The 14,145-nt window shown below is 44.5% G+C and overlaps 3 protein-coding genes across 11 annotated transcripts in view; 2 read left to right on the plus strand and 1 right to left on the minus strand.

Moving 5' to 3' along the window:
- Positions 1–352, plus strand: part of LOC131666225 (6-phosphofructo-2-kinase/fructose-2,6-bisphosphatase 1) — a 6,349-nt gene extending 5,997 nt beyond the window's left edge. For 4 of the 7 annotated variants that reach the window (XM_058938698.1, XM_058938699.1, XM_058938700.1 and 1 more), the window contains exon 7: positions 1–350. This exon is cut by the window's left edge and continues 864 nt beyond it. The gene's annotated coding sequence lies outside the window, so the exon portion shown is untranslated. The other 3 variants (XM_058938702.1, XM_058938704.1, XM_058938703.1) reach the window with 3 other exon arrangements.
- Positions 224–4,341, minus strand: LOC131666221 (probable RNA-binding protein 19). 2 transcript variants are annotated; one of them, XM_058938692.1, is made up of 16 exons: positions 4,215–4,341; positions 3,909–4,137; positions 3,642–3,838; positions 3,095–3,572; positions 2,810–3,016; positions 2,547–2,741; positions 2,343–2,482; positions 2,105–2,230; positions 1,913–2,048; positions 1,505–1,845; positions 1,225–1,427; positions 1,033–1,149; positions 846–951; positions 646–769; positions 468–572; positions 224–360 (listed from the first exon to the last, which is right to left on the minus strand). In XM_058938692.1, the coding sequence occupies exons 1-15, from the start codon at positions 4,248–4,250 to the stop codon at positions 505–507; spliced, it is 2,703 nt and encodes a 900-aa protein (XP_058794675.1). In that variant the 5' UTR covers positions 4,251–4,341; the 3' UTR covers positions 224–360; positions 468–504. The 2 variants fall into 2 exon arrangements, with proteins under 2 accessions (XP_058794675.1, XP_058794674.1); XM_058938691.1 differs by lacking the exon at positions 224–360 and having other exon boundaries at positions 438–572.
- Positions 4,342–5,378: 1,037 nt separating this feature from the next.
- On the plus strand, positions 5,379–11,221 carry LOC131666229 (ubiquitin-like protein 3). Of its 2 annotated transcripts, none has more exons than XM_058938709.1 (4): positions 5,379–6,249; positions 9,369–9,477; positions 9,535–9,711; positions 10,055–11,221. In XM_058938709.1, the coding sequence occupies exons 1-4, from the start codon at positions 6,220–6,222 to the stop codon at positions 10,117–10,119; spliced, it is 381 nt and encodes a 126-aa protein (XP_058794692.1). In that variant the 5' UTR covers positions 5,379–6,219; the 3' UTR covers positions 10,120–11,221. The 2 variants fall into 2 exon arrangements, with proteins under 2 accessions (XP_058794692.1, XP_058794693.1); XM_058938710.1 differs by having other exon boundaries at positions 5,384–6,249; positions 9,547–9,711.
- The last annotated feature ends 2,924 nt before the right edge of the window (positions 11,222–14,145 follow it).

Genomic DNA, 14,145 nt, shown 5'->3' on the forward strand with positions numbered 1-14,145 from the left:
CCTTTTTTTACGGTCGAGTCTGCTGTTCAAATGACCATACTTCAAGCTCTGAATGCTTTAGTAAATTTAATAGCTAATTACATATTAAAGGATTAACACTCAGTTAGGTGAGCCGTATTGATTTAAATAAATGCTGAAACGAATCTATTTCACAGCTTTATACTTGAAATTTATGCGTTCTATTCGTTTGCATTAAAAAATTGCGAACAATAATAGTAAGGAAAAAAAACTGACAGTTGCAAGTTGGTTTCTTGATTTGCAGTCTTAAGTAGTAACGATTTGCGTATTTTTTTAAGTCGCAGACGTCCTCGACTTGTCATGGACTATTTAATCGATAAAACTAGTATCATTGTATACCTCCTGATAAATACAAGACATCTTGTATGAAATCATATTATTATTACTATTATTATTATTATTATTATTAACTTATGAATAAAACTTTTTTCTTTACAAAATATGCATACTTCTTTATCACTTCTGCGAACATTAGATAAATATCAATTAGTTGACTTCCAAACCTATCGATTCCGGATCCAGTGTACCCTTTTTACTTCTTTTAACTGCGCTTTCTGGAAATACATAAATTTCTATCAGATTAGTCTATATTACTTGCAATTTAACAGATAAGAATGACATCCTTACCTTCGTGGAAGTGTTTTGCAGTTCGTTTTCTAATATCCTCGATGCCCTCTTCAGTTTGCGCCCACTCCAATACTAATCTGCGGCCGTATAAATGAGTACTTTGACAAAGCGCTTTGAATGCTCTCTATGAATAAAATTAATTTTTTCAACAAGCTGTAAATCAATATTGAAAATACTTAGAAAGAATTCGAAATACTTACATTTGCCTCCTTTTTCGTATAAAATTCGACAAAACCAAAACCTCGGTGCTTTTCATCACCAACCAATTTTTTTGGTAATCTTACTCCTTTGATTTCTCCGAAAGCTCTGTAAAAATATTTAAAAGCGTATTTTAATGTTAATTAATTTACGAATCCATTTGTTTTATTTCGTAAGCAGTGCGTTTACTTGAATAAGTCTTTGATTTCATCGGCATTTGCTTGGAATGGGACGTTTCTAACAAGAATTTTAGTGCCAGTTTGATTAGTAATTTTAGCTGTTTTCTTTTGAGACTTAACCTCGGTCCTGAAAGGTAAATAGCATGTATTATAATAATGAACAGCCATTTGTCAAGTGATTGATGAACAGACTCCAACTTACTGCAGAGTTCGTTCAGAACGTTTCAAGTCTAGTGTTTTTCCATCTAAGGTGGACGTTTGCAATTGTTTCAAAGCTCGCTCCATGTCAGATTTAAATTTGTACCTAACGAATCCATAACCCATAGATAATTTATTAGCAGGATCTTTCGGATCTTTTTTCATGCTGATAGTTGCATAATGTACTGCTCCGCATTTTGCAAAGTGCTGCCAATCAAATATCAATGTAACAATGACAAAATTTGAAAAACATACATTTATACACATTTACATTTTTAAATTACCTTTTTCAATTGCGCTTCCGTGGTACTAAAATTCAAATTTTTTACGAATAGAGTTGTATCTGGTTCTGGTTCGTCTTCGTCTTCGTCATCTTCATCGTTAGTATTTTCTGGTTTAGTATTGTCATGCCCGAGTTTAGTAGTGCTGTCCATCTTCGTCGAGTTTTGAGATGTTTTAGCAGATGTATTTTGTTGTGGATTTTTGTCATCACTCTTTGTAGGTGCCGATACAAAACTATCATCTGGCGCCCACTCCAAATACAAAGGTAAATGTTTAAATTTAGAGTAAGCAAGACGATTGAAAGCGTGCCTTGCCTCCGATGGTTCAAAAAATTCGACGAGGGCTATAAATTATTGAATTAGTTGAAAGCTGATAGCAAATATTTATTTTGAAATTTACCAATAAATTACCTGTGATCCCAGAAGGAGGTAAAACTACTCGAGCTAATTCTCCATGTTTTTCAAACAAATTCACGAGTTCATTGTTCTTCGTCCCAGACGGTAAATTTTTAACTAAAATTATAGTTTTGGATCTTTTGCTTGGAGTCTGCAAAAGTATTTAAAATCAATTATGTTGAATGGCCAATTGTTAAAAATACTTACTTGATTGAAGGCATTCAATCGAACACCTTGTTCTTCCATAAATTTTTGAGTTTCTTGCACTATGAGAGTTTCTCCTAAAGCTAAATTTACAGCTATGCTGGGACCATTGTTGCTATGTTGAAGTATCTATAATTCATTTAAATAATAGAAAAATCTTGATAAGATAAAATTATGTTAAATATTAAATTATATTAATTATATTAATTATATTAATATTAAAAATTATTAAATTATCTACTTTTTCTTTTGTCGTATTGTACTGCTTTGCAATGGCATCGGCAACAGCATTTGCTCCCAAGAAAAGAGTATTCCAATTGTGAGTAGACTTGGCAGTAGCTTTTAATTGCAGTTCTTTCTTCTGCTTGTAATTCAAACCATCTGAAAAAATCTGTTAATTATAAAATCATACAATTTTTAATTCAAAAGATAATTATGTAGCAACCTTGATCGAGCAAATCGGTAGGAGCTGCTTTAGTTTTTGCTGGTAGAAGATGAAGCAATCTGCCATTTAAAATTGTTCCATCAAGCTCTGTGAAAGCTGTTACAGCATGCTCAGGCATTAAGAAGGTCACAGTTGCAAAACCTTTTGGTTTTCTTGTGGCTTTATCAATTGGCATATCTACTTCTGTAAGAGGCCCTGAAGAGGAAAGAACATTGACAATAAGTAGTTAAAAACAAATAAATTCAAACCAGGATTTTACAAACCATATTTTTCAAACAATTTGGCAATGTCTTCTTCTGTAGTAGTATAAGCCAAATTTCTAAGAAATATTTTTCCTGATTCTGCTACATTTTCTTCATTTTTCAAAGACTCTTCTTGCTGTTTCCACCTTAAATTTACGTACTTGTTTTCATTTTTTGTAATATTTTTTTCTTTCTCTTTGTATTTTGTTACAATCAGAGATCTTCCCTCTGGATAAAAATATAAGATTTATTGAGTCAATGTAATTATTTATTAAAATGTAAATTAAATTGCATTAATTTATTTACCTAGAATACTCTTATTTTTATTGAGAGCCTTTTTCATTTGCTTTTCAGTTTTGAAGCCAACATAAGCGATACCTTTGATTTTTGGTGGCACCCTTATAGATTTGGGTTGCAAACCTTTAAAGAATAGCTTTATGTCTTTCTTTTTGTGATTGTAAGCTAATCCTCGAACTTTTACAGTAAAAAATTTGTTTGGCCCGCGACTTTCTTTTAATTCTGAAATTTGCTTGTTTGAAGTTCTATCTATTTTCTTTTTTTGTAGAGATTCCATATACTCTTTATCACTAATGTTTTTTTTGGCTAATTTATTCTTTGATTTATCATCTGTTTCCGATTCACTGTCTTGAGTTTCACTATTTTCATCTGAATCAAAATCTTCTTCCTCTTCATTGACACCAAGTAGTGTATCGTTACTCCAAAGTTTTTTGTCACCTTTTGTGTGACTTTCAATAAACTCATTGAACAGTGGATCATCCTTATGCTGCAAGTAAATTAATTACTAGATACAAATGTAGCAATGAATAACAAACTTAAACTTTAGTCAACATACCATTTCTAATATCTCCTTAATTTTATTGTTATCTTCATCTTTTTTGTTCTTTTTTTTATTTTTCTTACCATCATTTTCTTTGGTTTTGTCTCTTTTTTTCTTGCTTATTTCTTCAGTTTCATCACTGACATCTTTAGCTGTCTGAGTTTTATTATCCAGTGCATATTTACTCCAAGCTTTAGGTTTTGAAGGGTCACCTGCAAATTGATTAAGGTTTTTAAAATCTGAGAAAAATCAAGGTGAATGAAAGAAATTAATGAAACTTACCAAGACTAGCACAATATTGTACAGTTATTCTAGATGTATCAATGCAAGTATTGTTAAAATATTCCAAAGCAGCTGCAGCATCTTCTTCAGATTTATAACCAATAAAGGCGAATCTTCTAAATTTACCATCTTCTGTGAATTTGCGCTGTACATCTGTGATAACATATTTGTAACCTCTACTTTTCTCATCGTACTCACCAAAAAGTTTTTTTAGCTTTTCATCTGTGATCTAAAAAACAAGGATACATTTTCGTTAAAATACAATAAACAATATATATTGTAAAAAAATCTTAATGGTTCACTCACGTTCTTCGGCAAGTTCTTGACAATTAAACGTGACATCGTGTAAAAATATAAAAGTATTTAATAACCACCATTGAAAAAGCATTCCGTTTACAAATAAATACAACAGTCGTCTTTTACATAGTGTAAACGCTTACGCCTACCGGAAACACGTGATGTCTTGTTGTTGACGTATTTACATATCAGCGGTCGATAAAACAGTATTCAAAATCAGCTACGTTTTACGAAAATAATATTATTTATCAATATAAAATCAAACAAATTCTTGTCATCAAAATAAGTAACATCATTATCATTACTAAAAGAAAATTATAAGAGAACACATTGATAAATAAAAGAGCAGTTTTTCAGACGAGTAAATTATCGTCAACTAATCAAAAATTGAAAAAAAAAGATTGTTTGCGGGTCGTTCGGATAAAAGCGGATCACGTGGGCGGATGACGAGAGTTATAAAAGGAGCGCGGGGCATACCTGCGCAGGCTAGCAGCTATAGGTAAATCCCTCCCGCTGAGAACGCCGTGAGGTGAGCGGGGAATGTGCAACCGACAGCGAACAATGCCTATCCTACCTCGACTGCGCAATACGCAGCAATTTTTTAAAATATATTCCTGAAAATTGTGTGGATATACGTTAGAAATAATCTTGAACAAATTAATGAGATCAATTCATTTTTTTATCAATGAAATTGCAATGGTAATCTGTCAACTTTGAAGTTATTTGTTTATAAACTTGTGAGAAACTCAAACAACCGAAGGATAAATAAGAATTAAGTGATTTTGGAGCCAAAAACGGAATAGGCTCGCTCGTAGAAATTAAATTGTCCGTATTTTGGAGTCGTATGGACGAAGGAGAAACGTCTTTGGCAAGGGAGGGGGGATAGGATAAAATGAACGATGCTACATATATGAGCAGGCCGCAGGTTACGGGGTTGAAAGGATGTCCCTTGTCTCTTTTATCTAGTTATGTTCTTTAGCAGTGGCGGTGGAGTTGCATGCACAGAGAGAGAGAGAGAGAGAGAGAGAGAGACAGATAGACAGACAGACAGAGAGAGAGAGAGAGCTCCAAAACAAAAAGAGAGAAAGAGTGTAGAATAGGGGAGGGGTATCGAGGGAGGGCTCGATTCGACTCGACTTGTGCTCGCCTGCACGACGTTCGCGGACGCGCGCGCGAGTGTGACGCCGTGCTCGGCTGGCGGCGTGCATGTGTGCGTGAGCGGGCGAATGGGTCGGAGTGCGCGCGCGCGAGATCGCCATTTTACGTGTTGTTTGGCTTTGGGTGTTCGCAAGCAGTGAACAGGAAGGCTGGCTGGCAGGCAGGCAGACGAGTAGGCAGCTCTGCCTAGTCGTCGTCGTCTCGGTTGTCAGGTGGTCAACATAGTGCTACGAGAGATAGTCCCCGCAGACGAGCTCCTGCTGTTGTTGCTGATAGTGCTGCCAAGAGTCCGTGGTCGTGAGTGCGCAATCGATCTGCTTCAAGCGAGTGAGAGAGATAGAGCGAGGTGAGCGCGAGACAAGAAAGAGAGAGAGAACGTACGCGAAAAGAGGCAGAAAGCGAGCTTGGAAAGGTGAACGATGCTACTGAAGCAGCGGCTCGCGCTCGACAGCTGCGTCTACAAGTAAAGAAGAGGCTCGTCCATCTAGAGCTCAGCTCATCCGAGCCGAAAAGCAGACAAGCAAGCGGAAATCGAGCTTTTGCGGTCAGCGGCTCCTCCTTTGCTGGTGCAGTGCGAAAAGCCAGCGGTGCAAGTGCGAGTGCGAGTGTGTCGGTCGCGCGGAAGTAGTGAGAAGACGAGGCCCACAGCAGGCGCCGCGATGCAGCCTAGGTCGCGGCCCCACAAAGGCCGAGCTTTCTAGCATCAGTTGTAGTCGTTTCTTCGCTGGTGGTCAGGTCGTCGAGGCAGCGGCAGCAAGCGCACAACAAGAGGAGTGCGCGGTGTTTTGTGTGCTCTGAACTGCTCGCTCGCGAGTGGTCGAAGAGACTCGTGTCGGAGCCAGCGGCATCCCCAACGATGAGTTCGCGCAACATACCCTCGGACAAGGTAAGCAAACCACCGAGGAGAGTCTCGCGGTAAGAGAAACATCGTCTGACCCAGTTTCGGGGCGGTGCAGCTTGGCATGGTCGCGCGCGGCTCTCTCGTGTGTCTAAGCGATGCGCGCGGTATAGAGAAAATTGGGGGAGTCACCCTGCACAAAGCTTCTGCTGCTGCCGGCTAGCCACCCACCTTCCCTCTCTCTTTCTCTTTTTCTATCCCGTTCGCGCTCTCTCTCTCTCTCTCTCTCTCTCTCTCTCTCTCTCTCTCTCTCTCTCTCTGCCTTTGCCTCAACTTCGCGCACTATATGCACGGCAAATCGATGAAACTGCTGCTGCGTCTCTCGTCCTTCAGGTCCTTGTGGTGACGACAAAGCAGAGCAAAGCATTAGAGAGAGAGAGAGAAAGAGAGAGAGAGTGAGGGGGGGGGGATAAGAACACACGAAACGCGTCGATAGTGTAGTGCGTGAATAGGGTAGTTGCATCTGGAGAAAAGAGAGAGAGAGAGAGAGAGAGAGAGAGAGACGTATATCGGAGAGAAAGACACAAGCGCAGAGGACGAGTGCATATACCGCAATGACGTAGACTGTTGCGATGCTCTCTTTCTCTCTCTCTTTCTCGTGAGCGGGGAGGTGGCGGGTGGGCGCTCTCCTTTTCGGCGCGCTTTACGGAGGACTTGGGCATTACGCGAATCGCATGTACAGTCTGGAATCGTGGTGCGCCGCTGCTGGCCTGTATTTATAGGCGTATAATACGAATTCGATCGATTCTCGCGTAGCCGACCACCCCCCCCCCCCCTCCCCTCCCAGCAGCAGCTCGTCAGCGCAAACGACAGCGCTCTATTTGGGTCATCAGCTGTTCGCGCGTTCGCGGGCAGACGCCTCCGCGTTACCGTTGCCGTCGTCGGGCGTTCGCACCCTTGCTGGGCTTCCTCGCTCCCAGGTAACGTAATCTCGGCCGCGGCACCGGATAGCTCGCGCGCGCGCGCTCGCTCCTCTCGAGTTTCAAACTCCACACGTACACCAGCAGATTGTCGTTTCTTTCGGACTTGTGCTTTCTCTTGTTCTTGTTTTCTCGTTCCGTCGCCGCGTCGTCGTCCGCCACCTGTTGGTCGAGCGCTTGCATCTTCGCGCTTTTCGACGTCGCGAGAGTCCCGGGTATTCGTGGCGTCGCAGCTGCGAGGAAAATTGGCCCCCGCTAATTCTGGCACAAAGTGCAACGCGCTCTAGATACCAGCGTCTATTTTTGGGCCTCGCCGCGAGAAAACAACGGCGCGCGCCGTTGACTTCGCGACTCGCTCGTCCAATCCAGCCGCCGCTGAATTCGCGCGCACTCTCAATTCTGACTCATCCCTCTTACGCGCCTTTTTTATATTTTTTTTTTCCCTCGTTGATTGTGATTCATCTGTACTCGCCGCGCGGATAAAAATACCCGCGTTTTTCGCAGCGGCGCGTCGCGTCGCTCGACATTGCGCGCCGTGGGAGTACAACCTCGAGCACGAATCGAGGCAGCTTCGACATTCTCCTCGCTGCACCTCTTGGGTTATCGCTCTGATTGGCCGCACCACGAGGCTTGCTGCCGTCGATTCTCGCCGAGCAGCTCTCGTTTGTATTCATCGCTTAGCGCGCAGCGAGAAATCGGGAAGTGGCGAGTTGCTCGCCCCCTCCGCCCGTTCGAATCGGCAAGAAGCGGATGACGGGGAGCGCGTCGACCGAGTCGGCACGAGCGGGATGCTGATCTCGGCGCGACCGAGGTTCGAGCACGCAGGCCGCGCGATCGGCCATAATTGTCCGGGAAGTGCGTACAATCGATCGGGTCGAATCTCATCTCGAAAGCTCAATTGCGAATGGCTCGTCATTGATACGGGCGGAGAGAGACAGAGAGACCTTCCGCAGCGGCAGTTTGCTCTGATTGGTAGTTTACGAGCCGCAGCGGCGACGGCGACGGCAGTAGCAGCAGCAGCTACTCAATGAATAATTGTCTGGTCGGCCAATTAAAGCCAATAAAGTCCGCGCGCTCGACGTCGCCGTCGTCGTCGTCGACGTCGAAATCTCGCGTTACTCTCGGCTGCTCGTTGTCGTTTTCTCGGCGTTCTCACGCTTGCACCGCGCGCAACTTCAATTTTAGCTCGAAAACTGGCGAGCAGATGTGCCGCCTCCTCCTGCCCGCACACGCGCGCTCTCTCTCTCTCTCTCTCTCTGCCGAGCGGCGCGACGATGCACTCGCTCGGCCTGTCCCGCACGTGTCTGCGATGGCACAGCCCCGTGACTCACGGAACGCCTCGTTTCCTTTCACCTCTATCGGATTATCAGTGGCGATGCGCTCGCGGTCGGAAGCTCGCCTCCACGGCCCGCGGAGGTATCTCGGTCAATTCCATTAGGCAATTAGAGCCGCGCGGCCGGCCATCGATCGGCGCGCGTTCGCGGGTCGAGCGAGAGAGCGCCCGAGAAATTTCGGAGCTCCCAGGATCGGTTCCCCGCGCACCGGCCCAAGGCGGCAGCTCGCCCCCAAGGCCCCCGACCGACAGTCCCGCCTCGATTGTCTCGGCGGCGCGCGCCAGCGAGAGAGACGTAACAGTAACTCGCCTATACCGCAATAATAGGATCTCGCTCGGTCAGGACGACGACCTCGGCCGCCGCGTACTCCGCTCGTCCAGTTTTTCAGGAGTCGCGCGAGCGAACCTCGGGCGCCGCAACGTGCCTCTCCGCTGCGGCTCGCCGCGCGCTTTCGGCTTTCGATTTCGCTCTCCACGCGCACTTTCCCGTCTCCATTGGCAATCGCCGTCGAAGCGGCATTATTGCCCGTTGCCGTTTCGACTCCGCGCCGCTCGGTGCTGCGCCCGCCCCTCCCCCCTCCCCGGCCCGCGGCACGCGCGCGCACACCTCCGCGGCGCTGAAATTGCCCTGAAATCTCGCCGCTTTTCCGCCCGAACTGGGTCAAGTCCACGCGACGCCGCGAGCACGTGTGCGCGTCAGTCTTTGTGGCTGCTTCGCGGCTTTCGACTCTCCTTCGCTCGAACCTTCGGTCGGCGACTCCCTCGCGACTCCGAGTGACCGACGAACAACGCGAACGAGCGCCAGGATCAAGTGGCGAAGCATTTGACGAAGTGCCCGACACCGTGTGTTACAGATCAACTTGCGCCTCATCCTCGTCAGCGGCAAGACAAAAGAGTTCCTATTCAGTCCGAGCGACTCCGCGGGGGACATTGCCCATCACGTCTTCGAGAATTGGCCTGAAGGTGAGCATTGGAATTCACTTTTTCCGTGCGTCTACCGTGACATTAACGCCGAAAAAGACAAAATTGCAGATTGGACGGAAGAGGCGGTGGCCAAGGCGGAAATCCTGCGGCTGATATACCAGGGCCGCTTTTTGCACAGCAACGTCACGCTCGGCGCTCTCGGGCTTCCATTTGGCAAGACCACGGTGATGCACCTGGTGCCCCGAGAAAACCTGCCCGAGCCCAACTCTCAAGGTAATCATCCAGTGGCTTAGCCCCCCCCCCTCCCCCCAATTGCCGTTTCCTCTTCTCCTCCTTCTACTTTCCGCAGGCATCCTGCCCACTGGCGAGTACATGCACGTGCTGCCCGACGACTACTGCTGACCTGCCTGCATCGATGTTCCTGTCGCTCCCAAATTAAAATTTGCCAATAAACTTTCTCCTCGCCACTCCTTGTCTCCTTTCCTTCGTCCGCTTGTCGGTTGTGCTCCTCGCGACGAGGAGCCGTCCGGATAAACTCGACAATTACACAAGCATCGTCTTCGATCGCTTGTCGCGAGATGGCGAACGCGCGTTTATTATCATTGTTGCATTGTAGATCAGAGGCAGAAGAGCAAAGGCGGCGGAAGCAGTTGCTGCTCGGCGTCCTGCTGCATTCTGTAAAGAAGAACAAGTCCGAGGACGAAGCGGGACTAGCGAAATGAAGCGCGACACGCACGAGAGAGAGAGAGAGAGGGAGGGAGGAGACCATCAGCCGATTGCCACCTCACACTACGGCAGCTCATCATCCCGAGGCAATGGGACGATGCAGTACCAGTGCAATTCCAATACAGATCGCAGAACGAAAGAGAGAGTGTATGAGAGAAAGAGGCGAAGGGGGCGATCTTGTGATACGTTCTAACTCGACGAACGAGTCTTCAAAGTGTGTTCTTTAGCGAGATGTCGGCCCGCTGATTGTTTCGCTAAGCGCGTACTTAAGAGGCGCGTGCTTCACTGCTCGTTCCTCGCCACAGATTTTGCGTAAGACCGCGCGAGCGGCAGAAAAATAGAGACAGGGAGAGAGAGAGAGAGAGAGACACACACGCACGGCAAGTGCAGTTACGACGCGCGTGAGCCTTTTACTTTCGCCTCGCACTTCCGGCTTTCCTCGTCCTCCCCTTCTTGGCATGCGTTGCCGCTTGTGTGAAGTAAATCCCGTCCCTATCTCCTATTCGCGACACATACACACACACCCATACTCATTTCGCTGAGACCAGAGCCAATTCTAGCGCGTGTACATAATTATAAACAAATATATATAATGCGGAACTAGGCGAATAAACGGAGCCATGAGAATGCATCATCTAACATTTTCGACACTCCGTGCACGAGGACTCAATTTAAGCAAACTTAGGAAAGCAGGCGTATGTACTTCCAATCTAGTTCGCACGCGTCGTATCGAAAAATAAAGTTAGACACATGCATGGAAAGTAATTTCATCCTCGTGTGGCTTTTTCGCCTTCTTGCTTCGCTCGGGTGCAAACCTGCACATGAGGTTTAAATCACTTTCTCACACTAGAATCGAAATGTACTATTATACACTCTCTTTTGCTTTCGACGTGTCAAGGAGCGCGCACGCGCGCGTGGACTTCGGTTGGAAATAAATCATTGTCAAAAACTCTCGCGAGTCGTCGAACATTGCAATACTCTCCTTCTCTCTCTCTCTCTCTCTCTCTCTCTCTCTCTCTCTCTCTCTCTCTCTCTCTCTCTCTCTCTCTCTCTCTCTCTCTCTTATGCATCTATCCAATCGAAACTCGGCAATCGGGCGGGACGAGCCGCGAAGCTCTGTACACTGCACCAAGTCGCGCGTGCGCATGCTACCGTTATCGCGTCGATATGCGCTCTCTTTTCCTCTCCCTCCTCTTCTATCATCGTCGTCGTCCCGTTCTTGTTGTTTCGACACGTTTTCCTTTGTTACTTTTTTTTTATTTTTTTTTGTTTCTCAATTTTTTCTTCGGTGCCCGCAGTCGTCGAGTTGGACAGTAACGTCTAAAAATTTCTACGCACGCCCAACTGTTGTGCTGTTTAATGCTAATACTTTGGTTTCGTCTGCAGCATAGCGTTTTCTGGCTCAGTCGAATCGATTTACTCTGCGTTTGCGATATTGCGTCAGTTTCTGCAGTTTCTGCATGTACACTATAGATATATATGCCGTCTATCTTTTGCGAAAGAGAGACAGACGTGCGTCAACAAAAGCAATCTTTGTGTTATTTGTGTTTCTTATACGTGCGTTCACTGTCCTGCCTCCCTAGTAGCTCGAGATATTATTGTCGAAAAGAGAAAAAGAAAAAAATATTCGTTTCTACCTTTCTTCCTCGCTTAGATATTACATATTATTTTTACTTTGTCGCAAGGCTTCTCGTAGTGCGAGACTTGCTAAACTTATTGCGATAACTCTCTGTTTGTTTTATCACAACTAAGACAGTCGATAGCTAAAAGCAAAAAAACGGAGAGAAAGGTAGAAAAAATGATAAAAGCCGAGAATGGCTGAGAAAAGAAAAACGATTGACATTGATAAGCGTTTCATCAAAATATTGCTGGCTTCTGCTCCACACTCGTTGCTTGCTCCTGAATGCGTGCTTTCTCGTTTTTGAGCGACTACATTATATCGAATGTAGATTGAGCATTACACGCGGATGTTCGCGCGTGTGATCGAGTCGAGAGAGCAGCTCAAAGCCCAATCGCGTATGTGTGCGTGTGTGTCCGTATGCACGAACGCACGGATACGCGGGTGTGTTCACGTGTGTGTTTGCGTGTGTATGTGAAATACGGCGTGGCCTACATGCGCCTGCTCAAGTGTCAAATACAATGACAATTGATTACGTCGTTGTCCGTTATAAACGAACAATCAATGACAGAGAGAGAAAGAGACAGAAAGGATGGCGAGGCTCAAACTGAACAGGAACTAATAGTAATTCTAATATTCGCAAACGTGTAGCAAAACAATAATACGTGTATCATGGCATTAACTATAATCAATTGATTCGTCACACCTCGCGCGACGAGTTCCCCTTTAAGTAAAGCAAAAAACAAAAAAAAATTACAATACACAAATATTAGAAACGTGCGAAACCAACCCGTCGATGGCGATGATTTAAACGGAAATCAGGATGGACGTATTAACGAGTACCGAGATGTATCCGTTGTTTAAGCCAAATTTTAACGAAAAAAAAATCAATTTTATGTATATTTGCTATATGATTGTTTGTTGGGACCGAGAAAGCGAGGAGGCTCGCGCGAGTATTAATGAATTTATGTGCAAAAGGACGTCGTCGTCGTGATCGCCGTCAAAATTACTGTCGCAGTGACGACAAGTGTACGAAGTGCAGGCTGCGCCCCAATCAAATTTGAAACGCGAGCAGGCATGTCAGCGCTTTTTATCAGCGCGACGCCCGGCTGTTCCTCATTTCTCCAATTCCGATCCCTGGTAAAAGTGCCGCGCTTTGAGCATTAAAAGCCGAGGAAAATGATATGAATAAGCGTCGTGGCTGGTTGAAACTTGATGGACTAGCTGAGTTTCACTAATTATTAAACGACTAAATTTCGTCGCACCAGTTGCACGCGCCATTGTTTATTCCCTCCTATATTGGTCGATCCATATTTACGCGGATCGAATTGAACAGAAGCTCAAACAAAATTATTATACGATGAAGCGTCGGACAGCTTGCTCTGTAATCTCTAACTCGCTCTTTCGTGTTGGGGTATTTTTGACCGGGGCTGCTTTTTATCACAGGTATAAATCGCGAATGAGAAAGAAGAGAGAGAAAAATATCGTCGTTATTAAGTTTAACAAAAGAAAACGGAAAAAATTACAAAAAAATAATAATAATAATAATGAAATAAATAAGATGAAAGGCTTGAGCTGCCTTTTTGGAAACTCGACACTATACACCATACATTATTATATATATAAATATATTTTATTGCTAGTGGATATCACATAAGTACGGCAATGTAATATTCATCTGTACATAGAACAATTAATATGAATTCAACTGACTAGTAAATGTTTTAGAAATCGGCAAATGATGAAAATAAGTCACGAATTGACCGATGGGAAAAATTGTCATGAAAATAACAATGAACTAGGTACGTTTGTTATTATTTTCACATATAATTGTTATGCGATTGTAAAATCTGATTTAAAGATGAGGCGAAAAAAATAATAATGAGATAAAATGAGGAATGCGAAGAAGGTGAAAAACAAAAGAAACTCGAACAAAATAATGATGAGCGAAGGATAGCGGCACTCGTCTCGTCGCGGAAGGATACGCAAGCAAAATCGTTGCCATCGTTACTGACGATGCAATGATTTGAAGATGCGACGATCTGCACGTAATATTAATCTTAAAAATCTCTTGTCGTTTATTCGCTTTTGATCCTCGCAAGTCCTTATGAAGCATCGCTAATACCTCTTCCCTCCGAACGGTCGATTTCTGTACGAACGAATTGGCGATTCCGCAAAAGTACGAAGAAAAAAAATGATGCTAACTAACAAATAAGCGAGAAGGATATTTTTTCGACTACTTAATTGTATCGAACGTAGGTAGTGTGCATAGCTCGCGTCTGCTCGTGTCCACTGCCGACGAGATGCTGAGTCGATTTTTTGCAGATTTATTATACCTATATTAGGCTTACGTTATACACCTC

Source organism: Phymastichus coffea, unplaced genomic scaffold, assembly GCF_024137745.1.
Source record: "Phymastichus coffea isolate CEN01 unplaced genomic scaffold, Cenicafe_Pcof_1.1 PCOF00057, whole genome shotgun sequence".
NCBI classification, from domain to species: Eukaryota; Metazoa; Arthropoda; class Insecta; order Hymenoptera; family Eulophidae; genus Phymastichus; species Phymastichus coffea.